Raw genomic sequence first — 18,387 nt, 5'->3', positions numbered from 1 at the left:
ATATTGGCAAGTTAGCGGCAGGAGTTTCTACTCTGGACATTCCCTGTAGGTTCTGGAAAGGCAGTTTGGAATGAAACAGTTCCAGCACAACTGTGTGTCACTAAGTGTTCCTATACTTGAGTTCCATTTCTGTGGAACAGAGAAGGAGGGAAGACTTTGGGAGGGAACTTGGAAGAGGGTGAAAGAACTCACAGCGATCCAATTCAAGGGCTGCTTTAATAGCATCTTTTCATGCACTGACTTGGCTGCCTGAGAAGATGTCATCATGATGTCTTCACTAGGAGCTCAGACAGGCTTAGTTTCTTTCCTGCAGGGCAGACAGAGAAGCCCTTTGGATGACCAACTCTCTAGAGGAGCACTTACTGCTAACAGGCTCCCTGAAAAGCTTGATAATGCTCTGCTCCTGGTTTTGGCCTGGCTGCTGCTGAGGCAATAATTTGATAATAAGAGATCCTGATTAAATTAAGGAACCATTTACCCCAGGATGATGATGTTGAGAAAAGGGTTGATAGGGTTGTTTGTCTATCCAGTTTATTTGCTTAAAGGTAAAAAAAGATTCTCTACTTTTAAAATATGCTCCTTCCAAACAAAATCGCCCCAAAACAGCACAAGCTCTTGAATTGTTAAGCTTTGTTACGCGTAGGGGATGGCTTAGGTTCACCTGTCCCTCTCAGCAGGGGGTACAGGTGGAACAGGTAGAAATGGAGGATACATCTTTTTTTTGAATCTCTGGTTACTATGACCTCTGCACTAGTTCACCCCACTTCCAATCTCTGAAAGAACCCTAGATTTGGAAACAGTACAGTCCAGACCAGCTCTGCCATTTACTAGCTATGTGACCTGTGGGCCTCAGTTTCCGCATAAGTCCTATGTCCCTTCCAGCTGTAAATCTGTTGATCTCTCATCTTTGCCAGCCCCATTGCCCTCTCCACTTTCCAAACAAAAACCAGACACCCTCTCATTAGGACACCAGCCTTAGTTTGGGGACCCACCACCCTCGGTGCAATGTGACCTTGGTCTGCAGTAGTGAACCTTCCCCCCACCCTCCTTCTGAGGCTGCCAGTTATATATAGAAGCCGCCTGGACCACACCCGGTTAGGTTTGGGTTTTAGAAAACCCAGGCCAGAAAGGGCGGGACGAGTCCTGCAGGACTAAGCCACGCAGAAAGGCGCACCCCTGACACTGGCGGGCGGAGGAGCTGGGGGGCGGACCCTCCGGCCCCAGGCCCCTCCTAGTTCGCTCCGCCCGGAGCTCCACGGGCTCAGTGCGCACTCACCGTCGGGCTGGGCTCCACTCCGGACCCTACCGGGCCGCCGGTGGACCGAAGTGGCACTGGGCCGCAGCTCTGCCGGGAGAGTCCGAGGACAGAAGTCTGGCCAAGGAAAGTTCCAGCGCCTGTAGGCTGACCACGAACTCCGGGCTCCGACGAGCAGGTGGGTGGGGGCGAGGGAGGCGAGCGTCTGGACAGCCGGGCCAGCTAGCCACCCCCGCCGGGCTGGGCCGGGCCGAGGAGGGGGGCTGCTGCAGCCCCAGCCCCGCGGGACCTTTCCCAGCTGGGCGGGCGGCCAGTCCATTAAGGTCCATTACCGCATTAAATATGCAGAGAGAGCCGGGCTGCCAACAGCGGACGGCGGGCCGGGGCTCCAGCTCGCTTTCTCTCGGCCCTTCCCGCAGGGCGCTCCCGGAGCGAGGGCGCTCCCGGAGCGGGGTCGCGATGCGGTCCTCGTGGGCGGTGCACGTGCTGCGGACGCTGCGGGAGCTGCTGGCCTTCGTGCTGCTCAGCTACACCGTGCTGATCGGGGCGCTGCTGCTGGCCGGCTGGACCACCTACTTCCTGGTGCTGAAGTGACAGCTCCAGGCGCCATGGCCCCGGCCGGACCGCTGCCCCGGGACCCGCGGACGGCCGCGGCCGACCAAGTCCTCCCGCCCCGGGGACCTGGCGCCCGTCCGGCCCAAACTTTCCGACTTCGCGCCGGCAGCGGGCCGGGAGAGCCACGTGAGAGTGGAGCCCTTCCACCCGCCCGGCTCGAGGCCGCCTTCAGCCTCTAACCGACCCTCGTCCTCCTCCGTGGTCTTCTCCCTTCTCCCCCCCCCTTCCCCAGCGGGGACCTAGCGCTCCGAGGCGCTGGGGGCGGGGTCCGCTGCCGCGGGGCTCCTCCCCCTTCCACCGCCCCTGGAGGCGGAGCCTAGGCCGCGAGTGCTCCTCCTCCCCACCCCCACCCCCCTCTCTCCTGGAGGCGGAGCCTAGGCCGCGCGGGCTCCTCTTCTCCCTCCTCCTCCGTGGACGAAAGCACCTCCCTAACTCTTGGGGGCGGAGCTTCCCTAGAGGCGGGACCCACAGCTGGCGTGCTCCGCCCCTACGCACCTCCCCCGAGGGAGGGGCCCACAGTCGCGCGCGCTCCTCCTCCCCGTCCCTTGGGGAGGGCCTTCCCCTCACCTTCTCGGGGGGCGTGGCCTGCAGCCGTGCTTCTTGGGAGGGCGTGACTTCGAAGCCCCACCCCCTCTGCGTCACCTAAAGGGCGGGACCAAGTCTTCTTGTCCTATCAGGTGCTGGGACCTGGCGATCGTATCACTTCCGGCGACCGCTGTGGAATGGCTGCTTTGAGGGGCTGGGTTCTCCGTAACCTCGGCTCCTTCTTCAGGTACTGAGGCCGCGCGCGGGGCACGAGAGGGCGGGGACAAACCGCCACCGACGCCCCGACCCCGACAAAACGGAGGTCCGGCTCCTTCCCCAGCCCCCTTCTGCCCCCTCGGGGCCGGCTCTGCGGCCCTGGGTCCTTCCGTCTGCTGAGCCTCGGCCCCCCGCCCCCCCGAACACCTTCTGTTCAGACCTTTGACCTCCAACTCCTGACCCAGCACGGGCCCATTTCCCCCTTGCTTAGAGCGTAAGCTCCTTGACAGCCAGGACGGTCTCTGCGCCCCCAGCACCAGCACGAGCAGGAGCTTAATAAATGCTTGTTCAAGGAGCGATGCCTGCGGGAGAGGGCTCGAGTGCCCGGCCCCCCGAGGGGGTGGCACGGAGTGGAAACGGCGTTGGGGGTGGAATTGGGCGAGCAGGCTTCTCCTCGGCCCCCCACCGTCCCGGTGTGACCCTGGGCACAACCTCCGGGCCTCCTCTCTAAAATGGGGACGACAGTAGAGCGCCCCCATTCACGGCTGCCCTGCCCGGAGCTCAGGCGGGTCCCGCGCCTTCCCTGGCGCCCTCACGGTTAACTTGGGAGTCACGTGGGATGGGACTGACTCCTAAGGGTCAGCGGACCCCTGGACTGGACGAGAGATCTCATAGAAACCCCTCCGTCCCGGCCACCAAAGCCAGCTTTGTGAGTCTGGGAGAGGCTGCCACGATGAACACTGTCGGCCCGTACAGCTCCTGTAACTCATTTCTTTAGCCTTCTAGAGTTCACTAGATACTCCCCCGACCATCCGGGGTGGTACCATTCATTTTAACGACGAGGAGACCAGGGGAGACTTCAAAGTCTCACCAAGTCCACACTCAAATCCAGGCCTTCCGACCCCCAAGAGTTTCTTATTTGAGCACAGAAAGGGTTCGAGGGAGTTGCCAGGTGCAGTGAGCCTTGGGAACCCCAGTGCTCAGTCCCTGCTGACTCTCAGTGCTTTTTAGTTTCTGAGGAAAGCTGGAGCCCTGACTGGTGTTTTTCTAACCTGGAGTCCCCTGGGGTGTCCCTGTTCTTGGTGATGTTGCCTGTGGCTAGTTCGCTCCCTGCCTTCCCCCGGGATTGCCAGCTGACAATACACATTAGTCTATCTTGGTAAAATTTCAGGTTCAATACTTTCTTGAGTGGCTGTGAACATACTGAACTGGAACTAGTTAGTGTTGTTTGGGCAGGGTAGGCAAGGAAAAATATCTAGCATTTCTTCTCCCTCCAAAAATAATATAAAGAGCACCTTTGATTGATTCATCCAAATTTTCTTCAAATTTGGCTTCTCCTTCATTATGTTTAACATTTCTGACTTACAGGCAGAGTGTTCCAGTTGGAGCAAAGTGGAGGAGATGCCGTTTCTCAGATTTGGTGGGACCCTGGCACAAAACTGTGGCAGTGGGTTTTGGAGTAACCCTATGTGCAGTTCCTATAGCACAGGTAAGGTACAGTCATATACTTGTTAGTGTCTTTAGCACCTTGAACAAAGCTGCTCAATAAACGTTTGTTGAATTCAGCTCTCATGAGGTATGGAAGCACTGGTATTGTGAATGCCAGAGAAGGGAGAGCCTCTTTTGCAACAAGTTTTGACTTAACATTTTGGGATCCCTTAACATTTTTTTTAATGCAATAGTAAGATAAATTAGTCATATGTATTTTTGTCACAATCTCTAATGGCTTCAACTGTAACTTTTGTGCTAAAGTTTCTGAAATGTATATTCTCAGTATTTGACCTCTCAGGCTGTAATCCATTATTTTAAAAGTTACCTTCAATTTTCAAACTCTTTCAGATGTCCTGGTATTGTTACTGATGTAGTACAAAAAGTTTCCTAACCTCCAGTTATCACGGTCATACTCCTTCCTTTTCTTCACACTACCATAACCCTATTCATATCATCCTGATAGAATGTAAGCTTTCTGATGGCAAAGATTCTCTTATTTTTAGCTCTTTATTTCTAGTGACTGGCACAGTGCTATTTGAAATTTGAGTTACAGAAGCTGTACAGAGCTGGCAATTTTTTATTGTGGTAATATCTCCCAATGACTAGCTCATGGACTGATTGGTTAGTCTACTTGAGAACTCAGTGGTGCTTTCTTGTCTGTAATTCAGTCCAAGTTCTTTCTGGAATTCAAGGCTTCTTTCCATACCAATCTGTCTAACTATCTCCCAGTACTTTCCAACATGAACCCTGTCTTCTGTACTGGGTTGTCTTATCACTGTTGCCAAAACACACCAAGTTGTTTTGGCTTTCCTTTCTGCCTATCCAAGATCTACCAATCATTCCAAGCCCAGCTCAACACCTTCCCCCAGTAACTACAGTTAATATTGAGTGACCTTCAGTGTTTGTGTACTTAAGCCCTTGTTTCTACAGATGCAGTGCTTTATTAGTTTGTGGTGTTTTTGTGTGTGTAAGCCATATTTCCTCAAAAAAATTAAAGGCAAATAGGTCTGCATGTCTTTTTTCCACCCTTCCCAAAGTAGTAGTTCAGATGGTGTTACAAGTACCACCAGTACTTGCTGAATAGAATGGTGCCCATGTCGTACAGTAAAGCAACTTTTATTTGTCAAGTTTGAGTTTCATGAGATTCCTGAGAAATTGAGTACCATCCAGGGAGCTTGACCTCTGAAAGAACAGGATACATGTTACAGCTACTTTCATCAGCCAGTTGTTCCATGTAGTTACACTAAAAATAGCAAAGGGCAAACATGTTGAGGAAAGGCAAAGCCAAGTGCAACACAATGCAGGCACAGAGGGGCAACTGTTCACTCTAGAAGAAGGCAGACCCAATTGGCTATAGCCTGGCCCAGCTGTTACCACTGTTTAACTGAAGCTGGTTGTTTCTCTTTGTCTCCAGTGGGAGGAAAGGGGATTATTGCGGGGAAGAGGACTGGATCTCTCTGTCTTGCCCAGGCTAGAAAGGCAGTAACCACTTACAGGCCTGATGCTACTGCTGATCAGCCCAAAGCTTTGACCTGCTCTGTGTCCATCCTGGGCTAGTTCACCCCTCCTCAGGCTCCTTCATCCCACCAGGTTCCGGGGCTTGCCATATTGGTGCCAGACTTAGTGTGGACACCAGACTGGCTTAGATCACTCTAATTCAAACTCCTGACCTCAAAAAAAATCGCCAGCTTCAGCCTTCCTGGTAGCAGGGATTACAAGAGAGGATTTTTTTTTTTTTAACCTTGTGGACCGAGGTCAAAGTAACATGTTTTCCCTCAAATGTTAATTTAGTTTGAAGCTTCTGTGGTATCTCTATAACTTAGTATCATTGTGTATGAAGCGTGTGTGTGTGTGTGTGTGTGTGTGTGTGTGTGTGTGTATGTGTACAAATAACTTTGAATGTTATTATCACTTGAAACTCTTTTCCTTTTATTTATCACAAAAATATTTTGATGCCTTATTCGGAGAGATTCACCCTAAAGGAAGGGAAAAGTTTGCTTCTTGTGTCCTAAGGTTTTTGTGTGGAGGGCTGGCTTCTACTGTCTGCTCTCTTACGGGCAAGAGTTTGAGCATGAACCTGACCTTCAGTGCTAACACCTTGTTTTTCAGAAGTCGGAGACACACTCTCTTAGTAATGAAGCACTGATGAGGAGGGCCATTTCCATGGTGACTGACAGCACCTCCACCTTTCTCTCACAAACCACATATGCATTGATTGAAGCCATCACAGAGTACACTAGGGTAAGTTCGTCCTCAACAGGGCTATTTACAGCCATTTAAATCTGTGAGGTAAAGACTTACCATGGATCAGCAACGTGAAAAGGTTATTTATGTCTTCTTTTGGCCATCAGTTTCAACTGTATTGTCATTAGCAAACAAGTATTAAATGTTGACAGTTCTGCATTTTTCCTCCCCTAGTGAAGCAGCATCTTGATGGAGTTTAGAGATTGGAAGTAGGAATGAGGACAAGGAAGAAAAGCTCCAGGCCTAGATTAATTGGCTCTTGGAAAACCCTATAATTGACTCCAGAAGACCTGGTATCAGTCAAAAGCTATTTCTTACACATACCAAGAAGATGAAAGTCTCTAGAGAAAGATGGAATCTGGTTGCTCATCGTTAAACCCAGGAAAACACTGTAGATGCTGCCTTAGGCCTTGTAGTGGCATTCAAGGTGTCCATTGGCTTCCTCTTTCCAGTACTTGGCCTCAATACAAGGGCAGCTTCTTGTAGGCAGGAACCATTTCATTTTTGGCTTTGTGGCCCAGGTACCTCACTCAGAGCTTTCCCCTCATTGGGTACTTAGTGAATTTTTTTTTTAATTGCCCAGTTCTGGTCTGGCCATCCTGTTGAGACCCTTCCTTTTAAACTAACACATCTCTTTACTTGCAGGCGGTTTACACATTGGTGTCTCTGTACCGACAATATACAAGTTTACATGGGAAAATGAACTCTCAAGAGGAAGATGCAGTGTGGCAAGTGATCATAGGAGCCAGAGTTGAGGTAAAAAAAAAATCAGAAACAACAAACTAATTTGTAGTTGTCACCACTTCATTTCATCCAGGAAACAAACTGTGAAATGGAGTTACCTCAACACTAACTTTCCAATAAAACACTGCCCTCTTAAGGAAGTCATTTCTGCTGGCTTTGACCTTTCTGCTTTTCTGGTGGTTCACATGCTTTCTTTAATTTACAGATGTCTTCAAAACAAGAAGAGTACTTAAAGTTAGAAACGACTTGGATGACCGCCGTGAGTCTGTCGGAGATGGCAGCAGAAGCAGCCTACCAGTCAGGTATGCCCAGCAGCAGACAAAGGTTGATCATTCAGGCGGGATTCCGAGATGCCCCCACCCCTCCTCAGCCAAGGACAGGCAGGTTGTCAGTGAAGCTTGGAGTCCCACAGCTCTGTCCTCTTAGGGAGCAGAGAGAGGAGCCTGCTGGTGTAACGGGAGACCTGGCTGCTGCCTCCCCTCTGGCATGGAGCCTTCCTGACAGCCTGAGAGCATGGCCCAGGGCTGTCTCCTGCCAGGGAAAGAGCATCACCTGATTAGAATGTCAAAATCATGGAGAATCCCAGGAAAGAAAAGAAAAGAGGGTCACACAGTAAGTCAGTGACCAAATCAGAGCCAGCATCGAGGCCCCAGGCTCTAATTGCCATCCCAGGTGCTTTGAGCTTCTCAGAAACCTTTGTCTGCTGAGTGTGTTTCAAAGCAAGGCCCTTTGGTCTTGGGCAGGATGAGATGGAGGGGCTAAGGGTTTAGTTGGTGAAGAACATCACGTCCCTTCTGTGGATGCTTTTGGGAGGAGAGCTGCAGTTAGAGCTGGGATGTGAACTCGTTAATCAGACATGAAGAGCTCAGGGGCCAGGCCCGAGCAGTCTGAAGAACTAAGCCCCATGTAGCATTGGATCTTAGAGATGGCCAAGGCCCTCCCTCTCTTATGGAGTGGGAAACTGAGGCCTGGATCACGTAACTGGTTGGTAACAGCTCATCCCAGGTTACATTTCCTCTGTGGGAAGAATTAGAACTTTCTTGGGAGAGGCGGGGGGCCTCATGGGAACAGCATCAGGCTTGTATTCACAGGCTTTACTTTGTCCTTCCTGAGACATGTCCTGGAAGTAGCTTAACATCTCGGAGCTTGTTTTCTCACCCATAAACCACCACAGTTGTTAAGAACTCGCTTTCCTAGAGTACTTTGTTGACAAAGAGCTTTCTTCACAACATGGTCATGCACGCGTTATTATCATCCCCATTTTGCAAGCATGTAACCAAGGCTCAGTTTTAATGTTGCAAGGAAATAAGTGAATCAGAACTTTAGTCTGCAGATTGACACCAGAGGGAGCCCTTAAGGCAACATTAACTAGTATAGTAGGAGCCTTGAGGTTCTGTTTCCCATCAGTTAACCCAAGTGACATGGGAAGGCCGGTTTTCTAGCATGCTTGCAGAAGGGCTGGAGGAAGATGCTGATGTCTACATTTATAGGGAAATGCCTTGATTGTGAAATGCAGGAGAGCCGTGGAAAGAGGGGCTGGGGGCCGCACACGCAGCACAACCTCTGAGCAGCATGAAGTACAGGGGTTCCAAGGAAATCCAAGAACCTAAGTGCACAGATACAGGTCAAGTTCCTAAACAGAACTCTAGCCCTGTGGGGGCTCCCATGGTTTTATGGCCTGTTCTCACCCAGAAGCCTTACCGGCTCATGAGCCAACTGCCTGCCACGTCCTATCTCTGCTGCTGACTTACTTTGCTTTATCTGTTTCCAGGTGCTGATCAGGCCTCAGTTAATGCTCGAAATCATATTCAGCTGGTGAAGACTCAAATTCAGGAAGTACGCCAGCTCTCCCAGACAGCTGAGACCAAGTTGGCAGAGGCCCAGACCGAAGAGCTACGCCTCAAATGCTCAGAGAAATCCGAAGAAGGGATCTCACCCCAGCGCCCAGGCCCTGGGGGATCTCTGCTGGTAAACCATGAAGAAGAGGCCTACTTACGGGAGGACTGAGGAGGCCTCTCCCATAGGCACTAACACTGTGAATACGGTTATCTGGATCGCCTTGGGTGGGGGGGCTCACTCAGAGTAATACCATTCTTGAGTTAGGCAGCAGGTTCCAAGTTCTGTGAGACCCAGAGGTCCCATACACCTCACCCTCTACTTGTTTATAGCCATCTAGCTCCAGACACCTTTTAAACATTCAAGTCATGAAAGCTGCCCTCAGCAGCCCCCTCAGACTCCTCTGACTGCCTTTCCTGGAGAGAAGCTTGGGCTCCCTCTGTCACCTGGGGGCAAGGGACACAGCCTTCCTACCAGTAATTCAACTAGTAAGTTAACCTCCATTTTCAACCCTATCCAGGTTTTTAGATGTAAGTTATTTAAGCATTGGTTCCTTCTTGTGGGAAATGAATTGGGGGGAGGGGGGCTGCTTGTAGTATTTTTTTTTTTAAAGTTCATTCCCTCTTTGACCTGTCTTACCGTTAGTCTAAGGATGGCTAAGATAAGTGCCTGACCTGGCCCTTCCAGAAGGCCTGGCTGCACAATTGGGGAAAGTACTTCATGAAACATGTTTATACTTGGCATGAAACAGGACTCACTTACATGAAACTCTCCTTGCATTGTGTTGCTTTGTGTCCTTTTAGTAGTCTCTTCTCTCTGTTTTTGCCACAAAAAAAGGTGCTTTTTCTTGCATGTTTAAGGTACTAGTGAAGTTTTTCTTTAGGGAATGAAGCTAGCCAGGATTATGCCACATCCAGGGTCTGTAGAAAAGCCACTCACTACCTGGAGCCCACTTGTCTCTTTAAAAACTTCTGCTTTGGTAGAGAAGATGGAGTTTGGTTGAGATGCCCTGTGGGGCCACCAGCCCCACTGCATACCTTCCATCCATTAGCCAGGCTCTTGGTGTGTTTTTTTTTTTTAATCAAAGTTAAAGGGAATCTGTGGGACTACAATTTAGGACATAATTTCCCATCAAGGTACATTAGTGTAAAAGCTCTGTTTTCTTAGCCTTTATAGAAAGTAACCAATAACAAAATCCCCTGCTAGCTTCTGCACACTACCCATCTGGACCTTGCAGACACACCCTCGGCCAGTCAGTTAGGCCAGGGCAGGAAGGGCAGCACACCTCAGACCCTCATCCTTCACCAAAGCCCACGTAGTCCACATCTCCAGGGGGCTGAGACGGTGCACCAGCAGGAGCCCCTTGTACAGACATGGGTCTAGGGGGTCCAGAGGTCGTCGGATCCCAAAAGTCTTGAATCCTGCGTGGTGGGTCGGCTTCACTCCCAGTTTCTTCAGGCACATCCCCACAAAGACATCGTCAATGGGAAATAAATCCACCTCCTCCACTGCAGCCCGGAGTGCTCCAACTGTTGCCTGGGACATCACATACCCCCCACCTCCGGCATAGGGTGGGTAGTGGCGAGCACGGTACATGGATGGGGGGATGAAGTACTTGACCCTAGTGTTCCTGTTAGGCAGGGCTTCGCTGATCACGTCCCCTACAAAGAGATCCTGGGTGGGGTCTCTCCCTTCTAGGAACTCCAGGACGTTGGGCACATGGACAAAGACATCGTCATCCCCTTTGAGGACAAACTGAGCCTGGGGACAGCTGGTGGCCAGCCACCTTTGAAGATGAAGCTCCTTCAGAGTCAAGTTGAAAAAGTCCTCAGTGAAGTTCCATTGTAAAATGTCATCAAACTCCTGACTCTCATAAGCCAACAACTGAGGGGGTGGGGAAGTTTCCCCCACTCCCAAGAGAAATACCAGTTTTAGCTGCTGCCCTCTGCGCAGGGTGCTGACCCGGCCCCAGGTGCCTCGGATGGCTGCCCGGCGGTCCACATGAGCAGGCAGTGATTTAATTGCCAGCAGGAGGAAGGTGTCTGCAGGGCAGCCTGTGGGCTCTAATAGGGTAGAGAAGTTCCGGCAGTGCTTATAGGTCAGGAAGAGGCGGTGACGGACAGGCAGGACTGTGGATGCATTGGTCACTTCAAAGTTGGGCAGACACAGGCTGTGATGGGACACTGCGGGTGCCCAGAAGGGATGCCTTGCCATAGGGTGCCCTGCCTGCTGTGCTGGCTTGGCCTCTCTCTTCAAAAAGAGCAGACATGTGAAGAGTGTCACCGACAGACCGTACAGGGCAAGCCAACCGAGTCTGCGGGACATTTCAGCCCTGCAGAGAGAAGAAAGCTCCGTGAGCAAAGAAGGCTCTGGACTGCTCACTGCCTTAGACAAACTCCCTCAGTGCCATGAGGGTACTCAGAAAATGCAGAAAATCATGAGAAATGCCATATTGAATCTGTCAGACTATTCTGTACACCAGAGGTGGGGAACCTGTGGCCTCAAGGCCATATGTGGCCCTCTAGGTCCTCAAGTGTGACCTCTTAACTGAATCCAGGTTTTACAGAACAAATCCCCTTAATAAAAGGATTTGACTGAGTCCAAACTTCATGGAAGGAAAATCCTTTTTTATTAAGGGAATTTGTTTTCTGAAGTTTGGGTTCAAAGGGCTGCACCTGAGAACATAGAGGGCCCACAGTGGACCTTGAGGCTGAAGGGTCCCCGACCTGTGCCACACTGAGAGCCCAGTTTGGAGCTGAAAGCTCTGAACACTTCAGTGTTGACTTCAGAAGGTTGAAACTAACCAAAAGCAGGCACTCAAGAAATGTTTATTGAATTAACTTCCCTTAATAACCCCTTGTGGATCTTCTTACATCCGTACGGTCTCTGATGGATAATGAAATTCTTTAAAGCTTATTCCCCACTGAGACTTTAAGGAAATGTTTTATTTCCTCACTTAAGACTTGTTCCTTTTAGACCTGAAAGGAAATCTTTTAGATCTTGCTTTTTGTATATGAATTTATGTTTAAGTTGGCCTTTGTGATTCTGGAGACTTGGATTTCAGTCTGCTCTCAGCCTCAGGGTTTTACCAGAACTGAGTCCTGGTCATTGTTCAGTGTAAGACATTTTCCTTTATCAGTTGCTGCAGACTGGGGTAGGGCTGGGTGCCCTGGCAGCAGATGGACGGATGAATGAGACACCTGAGTTCTAGTTTTCTGCTTGGCTGTAAGTCCCTTCTGTTGTAGCTGCTTCAAACGCAAAACCAAGAAATCTTATTACAGCTGGTCATCTAGGAGCACCATCTGAAGAGCTCTGAGCTTCTCAAGGAAATAAAGTCTATAGGGCCCAAGCAGACTTCCTTAGAAAAATCACGGACCTGTTTTACTTGAAATGTAATTCACTTCATTCATACTCACTTCTCCGGACTCCAAGGATTTTCGCTAGCTGGCCCCTATGCCAAGAATTCTCTGCCTCCTCATCCTGGCCTCTGACTTCAAGTCCCAGCTCAAATCCTATCTTCTACTGGAAGCCTTACCTGATTCCCCTTCAACACACAGGGCTGTCCCTCTGTTGATTATTTTACCCTGTGTATATCTTGTGTCTACATGGTTGTTTGTACGCTGTCTGTCCCATTAACCATGAACAGGGACTGTCTTTCGCCTTCCTTTGTATCGCTGGCATTTAGCACAGTGTCTGGTCCGTATTTCATAAATCGTTATTGACTGACTGACTCTCCCAGTTAACTTCTCAGACTCAGAAAAGGCAAAGTCCATCGGGTCAGTTCCTTCCACAAACACTGGAAAAACAAGGGCGCTATGCAAGGTGCAGTGAGACAGGGAAATGAATAGGCCCCAGGCCCCCATACCCAAATTACAGTGAGCCATAGAAACAAGGCACAGAGGAACTGGAGGGTGGAAGGGAGGGAGGGAGAGGAGAAAGAGATCCACAGACTGGGAAAGGTTTCACAAAGGCAGCCTTTTTACTGACCCTTGAAAGACAGTGGGCTTTTGATGGGTAGAGACTGGGGGAGGGGAAGGGAGCACAGAGGAGCAGTTCCAGTAGAGAGAGTAGAAGCAAAAGCCAGGAGAGGAGAATGTCCGAGTCAATTCAGTTCAACACTTAGCTACCTTCTCTGCAAGGGCACGGGCCTTCAGAGATGGAAAATGAAATGATCCCTGCAGGCTACAGCTTTAATGGCTGATCTGATCTAGACCAAAGCAAAAAGCAGAAAATTCTCCTTGGAAGAAGGTGTTGAACGGGGCTAAACTTCCTTGGAGCAGAGTGAATTCCTGAGGGCTACAGATGACACCTGTGTCCACCTCACCAGACTGGGGGCTCCTTCCCCACTAATGCCCCAAAGCGGGCTGCCCTGTGACCACTCAGGAGTCAGGCAGGAAAGGCTGCAAGGGCTCTTGGGAGTAATGCAGTGCTTGAGATGCTCACTACCTGTGTGACCCTGGGCAAATCTCTTAACCTTTACAGGTTTCGGTTTCCTCCCCTGTAAAATGAGGGGACTTGGAGTAGATGTCCTCTGACGTTTCTTCCAGCTCTAGGGATCTCTTGCAACCTCTCATCTTACAGATAAGGAAAGAGAGGCCCGGACAACTGGAGCAACTCGATGATAAAATCCCCCTGGCTCCAAAGCCAGCGCTCTCCACAGAAACCACGGACTTTGGAAGTTCTGGGCTGGAGAGTGCCTCTCGTCTTGTTTCCGTTCTGAAAGTGGAGTGGGGAGAAAGCCTAAGCCCACCCGAGGGCTGGAAGAAAGGGGAGGAGGGGTCCGGTGGCACATGGCTCCAGTATCCACCGCAAGGAGCGATAAACCCTGGCAGAGCCTCGTTTGAAACGCCCCCCTCTCCTTTCAGAGCTTCCTCAAGCACCTGCTCGGAGAATACTTTCCCCGAACCCCCATGCTCGCAAATTGAGAGCCCGTTTTCCTGGTCACTTGGCGGGGTGAGCTTCCCAAGGCTCAGAAGGAAGACCCTGCTTGGGCTAACTCTACAGCCTCCGGGAGTCCCCGCTGTCAAAGACACGGGGTCCCGGAGGAGAAGGGCCCCTGCCCCGGCCCATTCATCAGACAGCCCGAAGAGAACAAAAGCTCGGGCGGCCAGAGATCAAACCCCTGCCGGGGCCCGCCCCCGCTGAAGGACGGGGCTTTCTGTGGGGCCAGGACAGCCCCGCTGAAATGCTGCCAGGCCCCCCAGAAGTGGGGGACGCGCGGCCGATCTCAGCCTCATTGCTGCTTCTGGGGAGCCCGTCCGCAGCGGGAGGTGAGGGCACGTCAGTCATTCCCCTCACCACCATCCCCCGGCTCCCCAGAGCTGCCCTGACGCCCGCGGAGGCAGAGGAGCCCTGGCCGCGGGTGGCAGGAGAGCACAGGCGAGCCCTCCTTCCCCGGCCAGCCCACCCCACTGCTCCCCGCGCCCCGCGCCCTACCTGGCCCGAGGCTTATGCCCTTGCCGGGCCTCTCTGCAGGGAAAAGAGGAGCGCGGGAAGCGCGGCCGCCAAGGGATTCCCGGGTCACCAATGAGGTCCCACAGAGTCCGGCCAGGGTTGCCAAGGCAACGCGCTGGGCACAACGCCCCCCTCCCCCGCCCCCCACCCTTCGGCGCAAGCCTGGGAAGCAGAGCCCCCGGAGGGGTCACGCACCTGAGTAGGGGGCCGGGGCGCCCGCGCCGGACACTTGCTGGGGCTTCGAGAGAGCAGCAAAGTCCGGAGCCTGGAGCCCAGGTACGCGGCCCCTGGGCTGATGGAGGGGCGGGGCGCGGTTTCTGCTCACCTCCCATTGGCCCCCTCCGCTGCCACTCTCCGAAAGGCCCACCCCAGGGGGTCTCCTGGCCCAGCCCGGGGAAGCGGGCTGGAAAGGGAGCGCAGTCCTGGAGCCAAGAGGGGAGGGGCGCAAGCGAAGGAGGGAGGCGGCATCCCTCTGCTGTAGCTCAAAGAACTCGCCATTTGGGCAGGTCCTTCATCTCTCCGCCTCAGCTTCTTCATCTATAAGTAGTACGAATTTAATCCCAACAACTGTAGCGTCAGGACGTCACCTGCCGAGGCTACGTTCTGCATCCGCCGACACTGGCGCATCCCGTCAAGAATAACCATGCTTGCACCGGCCCTGGAGTCAGGAGGACCTGAGTGCAAATCTAGCCCCGACCCTTACTAGCTGTGTGATCCTGGACAAGTCACTTAACCCTGATTGCTTAAAAAAAAAAAAAGAATAGCAATGCTTCGGCTAATATGGAAATATGTCTTAGACTACTTAACTTCTCAAAGGATGGGGGAGGGGCAGAAGAAAGGGAGAGAATTTGAAACTCAAAATGTTAAACATGTTTACATGTAATTGGGAAATATTTAACCAAATAAAATATGTATTAAAATCTTAAAAAAAACCAAACAATCTTTCCAGTCCATTGTTCTCATATTTTCTCCTGGGAAGCAACCCCTGTGGGTGGGCATGCAGCCTGGCACTGATCCTGCTGGTGCTCTAGCCGCAGACGCTGAAAACCCAGAAAAGAATGTTCTGGTCACCAGAATCCTCGATGCTGTCAAATGCCTCAGGATTAGAGAATATTTTTCACTGGAAATGGCATTAAAGACATTACAACTGCTTTGCTGCTGTGCCCTAGGGACCACGGTACCTTTCCATCAGACTTAGAGTTGGAACCTTTCTTAGGCGTTTTCTTCTCTATTAGACTGTGAAAAAATAAAGACAGCAGGGACTGTCTTTTCTAGTTGTGATCTCCAGCACTGAGTCCAGTGCTTTGTACATAGTCCTTAGCAAATACTTCATTCCATCCATCCATCCATTCATTCATTCATAGTACTTAATGTTGACTGCTTGAATCACGGGTTCGAAGGGTATGAAGATCTTAGTAACTTACATCGTTCCAAAATGATTTCCAGAACAACTGTACCAATCCTATAACAACTATAGGAATCCCTTCCTGGCCCCTCCAGTTTTTTGGGCACTAGTGACTGGAGATGGCAACCCCATGGATAAGAATTCCTTTTGAGATGCAAAAGGGATATCTTGTGTTAATTCTCCTGGGTGGTTAGCTGAAGGGATTCTGGTAGATAAAAATCTTAATGGGGAAAAAGATAGCTCTGTATTTGGAGGTTTTCCAACTTGGGGGGAGGCTAGGTGTGGTGGTATAATGAACTAAAAGTGTGATTGAACAGGAAGGGGAGAAGAGATTCCTGAGAGTACTACAGATTCTGTGCTGTCTTCTCTCCCCCATCTCTCTCTTTTCTCCCCCCCATATGTCTGTCTATCTCTCAAAGCATTCAACTCTCTGTATTCTTTTTTTATTTAATATTTCATTTTCCACAATTACATGTAAAAACAACTTTCCAACATTTGTTTTTTTTAAAAATGAGTTCTAAATTCTCTCCTTTCCTCCCCACCCCCCAGTTGAGAAGGCAAGCAATTTCGTGTAGTCATGTGAAATCATGCAAAACATATTTCCATACTAGTCACATTGTAAAAGAAAACATAGACCAAAATACAAACACAAGAAAAATAAAGTAATAAAGTATATTTCAATCTTCATTAAGACTTCATCAGTTCTTTCTCTGGGGATAGATAGTATTTTTCATCATAGGTCTTTCAGAGTTGTCTTAGATCATTGTATTGTAGGGAATAGCTAAGTCATTCACACAGCTGATCATCCTACAATACTGCTGTTACTGTGTACAATGCTCTCCTGAGTCCACTCATTTCACTTTGCATCAGTTCATGTTTTCTCCATTATAAGCAAACACCCCACAATCTGTTTACCTATTCCCCAATTGATGGACATCCCCTCAATTCCCAATTCTTTGCCACCAGAAAAGAAGCTCTCTGTATTTTTAAAAACCTTACTGACATCAACAACAGTAGTCACTTTATAGCTGAAATACTTTCTCTAAATCAGTGTTAATCGACTTGCCCAGCGTCAGGTGTCTGAGGTCACATTTGAACTCAGGTCCTCCTGACCCGTATTCACTGTGCCACCTAGCTGCCCCTAATCCCTATTTCAAGTCTCTGAAGAGTGTAGGTCTGAGTGGAAATCAGAGAAATGGCAGGTGCTGACTTCAAAATAGGGAGGTCTAAGTGTTCTCTAAATCACCTTTTATCTAATTCTGTTGAAACATGATTTTGGTTCTAGCCTCTCATTTTAACATTTTGTGTTTCTTGTAAACATTATATTCTGCTTTTTAATACATTCTTCAAGGAGTCTGTTATAAATTGGATAAGGTTTTGTACCTCTTTTTCTAAGTTGTTAGTTCCAAGAGTGTTTTGCAAAGATCTCATTTCTTTTCTAATTATTTTCCACAGTGCTCACTTAATTTGTAATATCATTTTAATTCTCATCATTTCTTCCAGAAATTCTAGTTGAAATTGGAGTTCAAGTTGTTTTTTTCTTTGAGGCTTTGCTTGTAAATATTTTGGTGGTACTCTTTTCTTCTAAGTTTGTGTCTTATCTATCCCTGGTGCCATAGTCGTTATTTATTGTGGAAATTTTTTTATTTGCTCATTTTTCCAGCCTTACCTTATGAATTGGAACTTTGTAGTAAGAACAAGCTCTAGGCTTCTGAATTTTATTTCCTGAGGTCCTGTTTGTTCTTTTCTCTAGGTTATGATCTTCCAGGATCTCAAGACAGAAGACTAGAAAGATAGGATGGGAACAGGTTGTGAACAACTTTAAATGCCAAATGCATTTATATTTGATCCCAAAGTAATAGGAAGTCACTGGAATTTATTGGTTAGTGGTGGGTGATGTAGTCAGACCTGTATTTTAGCAACATTTTTTTAGTAACTCTATGAGGGATGGATTGGAGTGAGGAGAGACTTGAGACAGGAAGACCAATTGGAGGCTATTCTAAGAGTTTAGAAGAGATCTGGGGAAATGAACTACATAGATACAAAAAAGAGCCATTCCCCAACAAATAAATGGACAAAGCACATAAACAGGCAATTCTCAAAAGAAAAAAATGAAACTCTTGACAATTCTATTTTAAAATGTTCCATATCATTATAATAAGAAAAATATAAATGAAAACAATTTCAGTGTTTTGCCTTATATCCATCACATTGACAAAGATGACCAAAATGAAAAAAGACCATTCTTGGAGGGGCTATGGAAGGACAGTCATACAAAGACACTACAGGTAGAAACATGAAGTAGTTCAATCATTCTATAGTAACTTGAAACTGCACCCCCCCAAAACCATCGAATTGTTCCTTTTTGACTCAGTGTTACCACTATCAGGTATATACCCAAAATAGATAAAAGATGGATATGTACAAATAGCAGCACTTTTTGTTATAGCTAAGAATTGGAAACTATAGATGTACATATCAATTGGGAAATGAAGGAATTATAGTGTATGAATATAATGGAATATTATTGTACTTTGAGAAAGGGAAGTATTCAAAGAAATCTGAAATAACTTGTGTGAACTAATGCAGAGTGAAATGAACA

The 18,387-nt window shown here is 49.2% G+C and overlaps 3 protein-coding genes across 4 annotated transcripts; 2 read left to right on the top strand and 1 right to left on the bottom strand.

Moving 5' to 3' along the window:
* The first annotated feature begins 1,251 nt into the window (after positions 1 to 1,251).
* Positions 1,252 to 1,939, top strand: LOC140499329 (uncharacterized). Its single transcript, XM_072600586.1, has one exon. It carries the CDS (start codon positions 1,598 to 1,600, stop codon positions 1,847 to 1,849), a length of 252 nt encoding a protein of 83 aa, XP_072456687.1. The 5' UTR covers positions 1,252 to 1,597; the 3' UTR covers positions 1,850 to 1,939.
* Positions 1,940 to 2,015: 76 nt separating this feature from the next.
* Positions 2,016 to 9,694, top strand: DIABLO (diablo IAP-binding mitochondrial protein). Of its 2 annotated transcripts, none has more exons than XM_072600584.1 (6): positions 2,016 to 2,642; positions 3,980 to 4,100; positions 6,212 to 6,343; positions 6,992 to 7,102; positions 7,296 to 7,392; positions 8,862 to 9,694. In XM_072600584.1, exons 1-6 carry the CDS (start codon positions 2,593 to 2,595, stop codon positions 9,095 to 9,097), a joined length of 747 nt encoding a protein of 248 aa, XP_072456685.1. In that variant the 5' UTR covers positions 2,016 to 2,592; the 3' UTR covers positions 9,098 to 9,694. The 2 variants fall into 2 exon arrangements, with proteins under 2 accessions (XP_072456685.1, XP_072456686.1); XM_072600585.1 differs by lacking the exon at positions 2,016 to 2,642 and adding an exon at positions 2,874 to 3,320.
* Positions 9,695 to 9,989: 295 nt separating this feature from the next.
* On the bottom strand, positions 9,990 to 14,906 carry B3GNT4 (UDP-GlcNAc:betaGal beta-1,3-N-acetylglucosaminyltransferase 4). The gene is made up of 2 exons (XM_072600583.1): positions 14,576 to 14,906; positions 9,990 to 11,258 (listed from the first exon to the last, which is right to left on the bottom strand). The coding sequence occupies exons 1-2, from the start codon at positions 14,710 to 14,712 to the stop codon at positions 10,184 to 10,186; spliced, it is 1,212 nt and encodes a 403-aa protein (XP_072456684.1). The 5' UTR covers positions 14,713 to 14,906; the 3' UTR covers positions 9,990 to 10,183.
* Between the last annotated feature and the right edge of the window lie 3,481 nt (positions 14,907 to 18,387).

The sequence above is a fragment of the Notamacropus eugenii genome, chromosome 4 (genome assembly GCF_028372415.1).
Source record: "Notamacropus eugenii isolate mMacEug1 chromosome 4, mMacEug1.pri_v2, whole genome shotgun sequence".
Taxonomy (NCBI): Eukaryota; Metazoa; Chordata; class Mammalia; order Diprotodontia; family Macropodidae; genus Notamacropus; species Notamacropus eugenii.
This window is presented reverse-complemented; position numbering and strand designations above follow the sequence as displayed.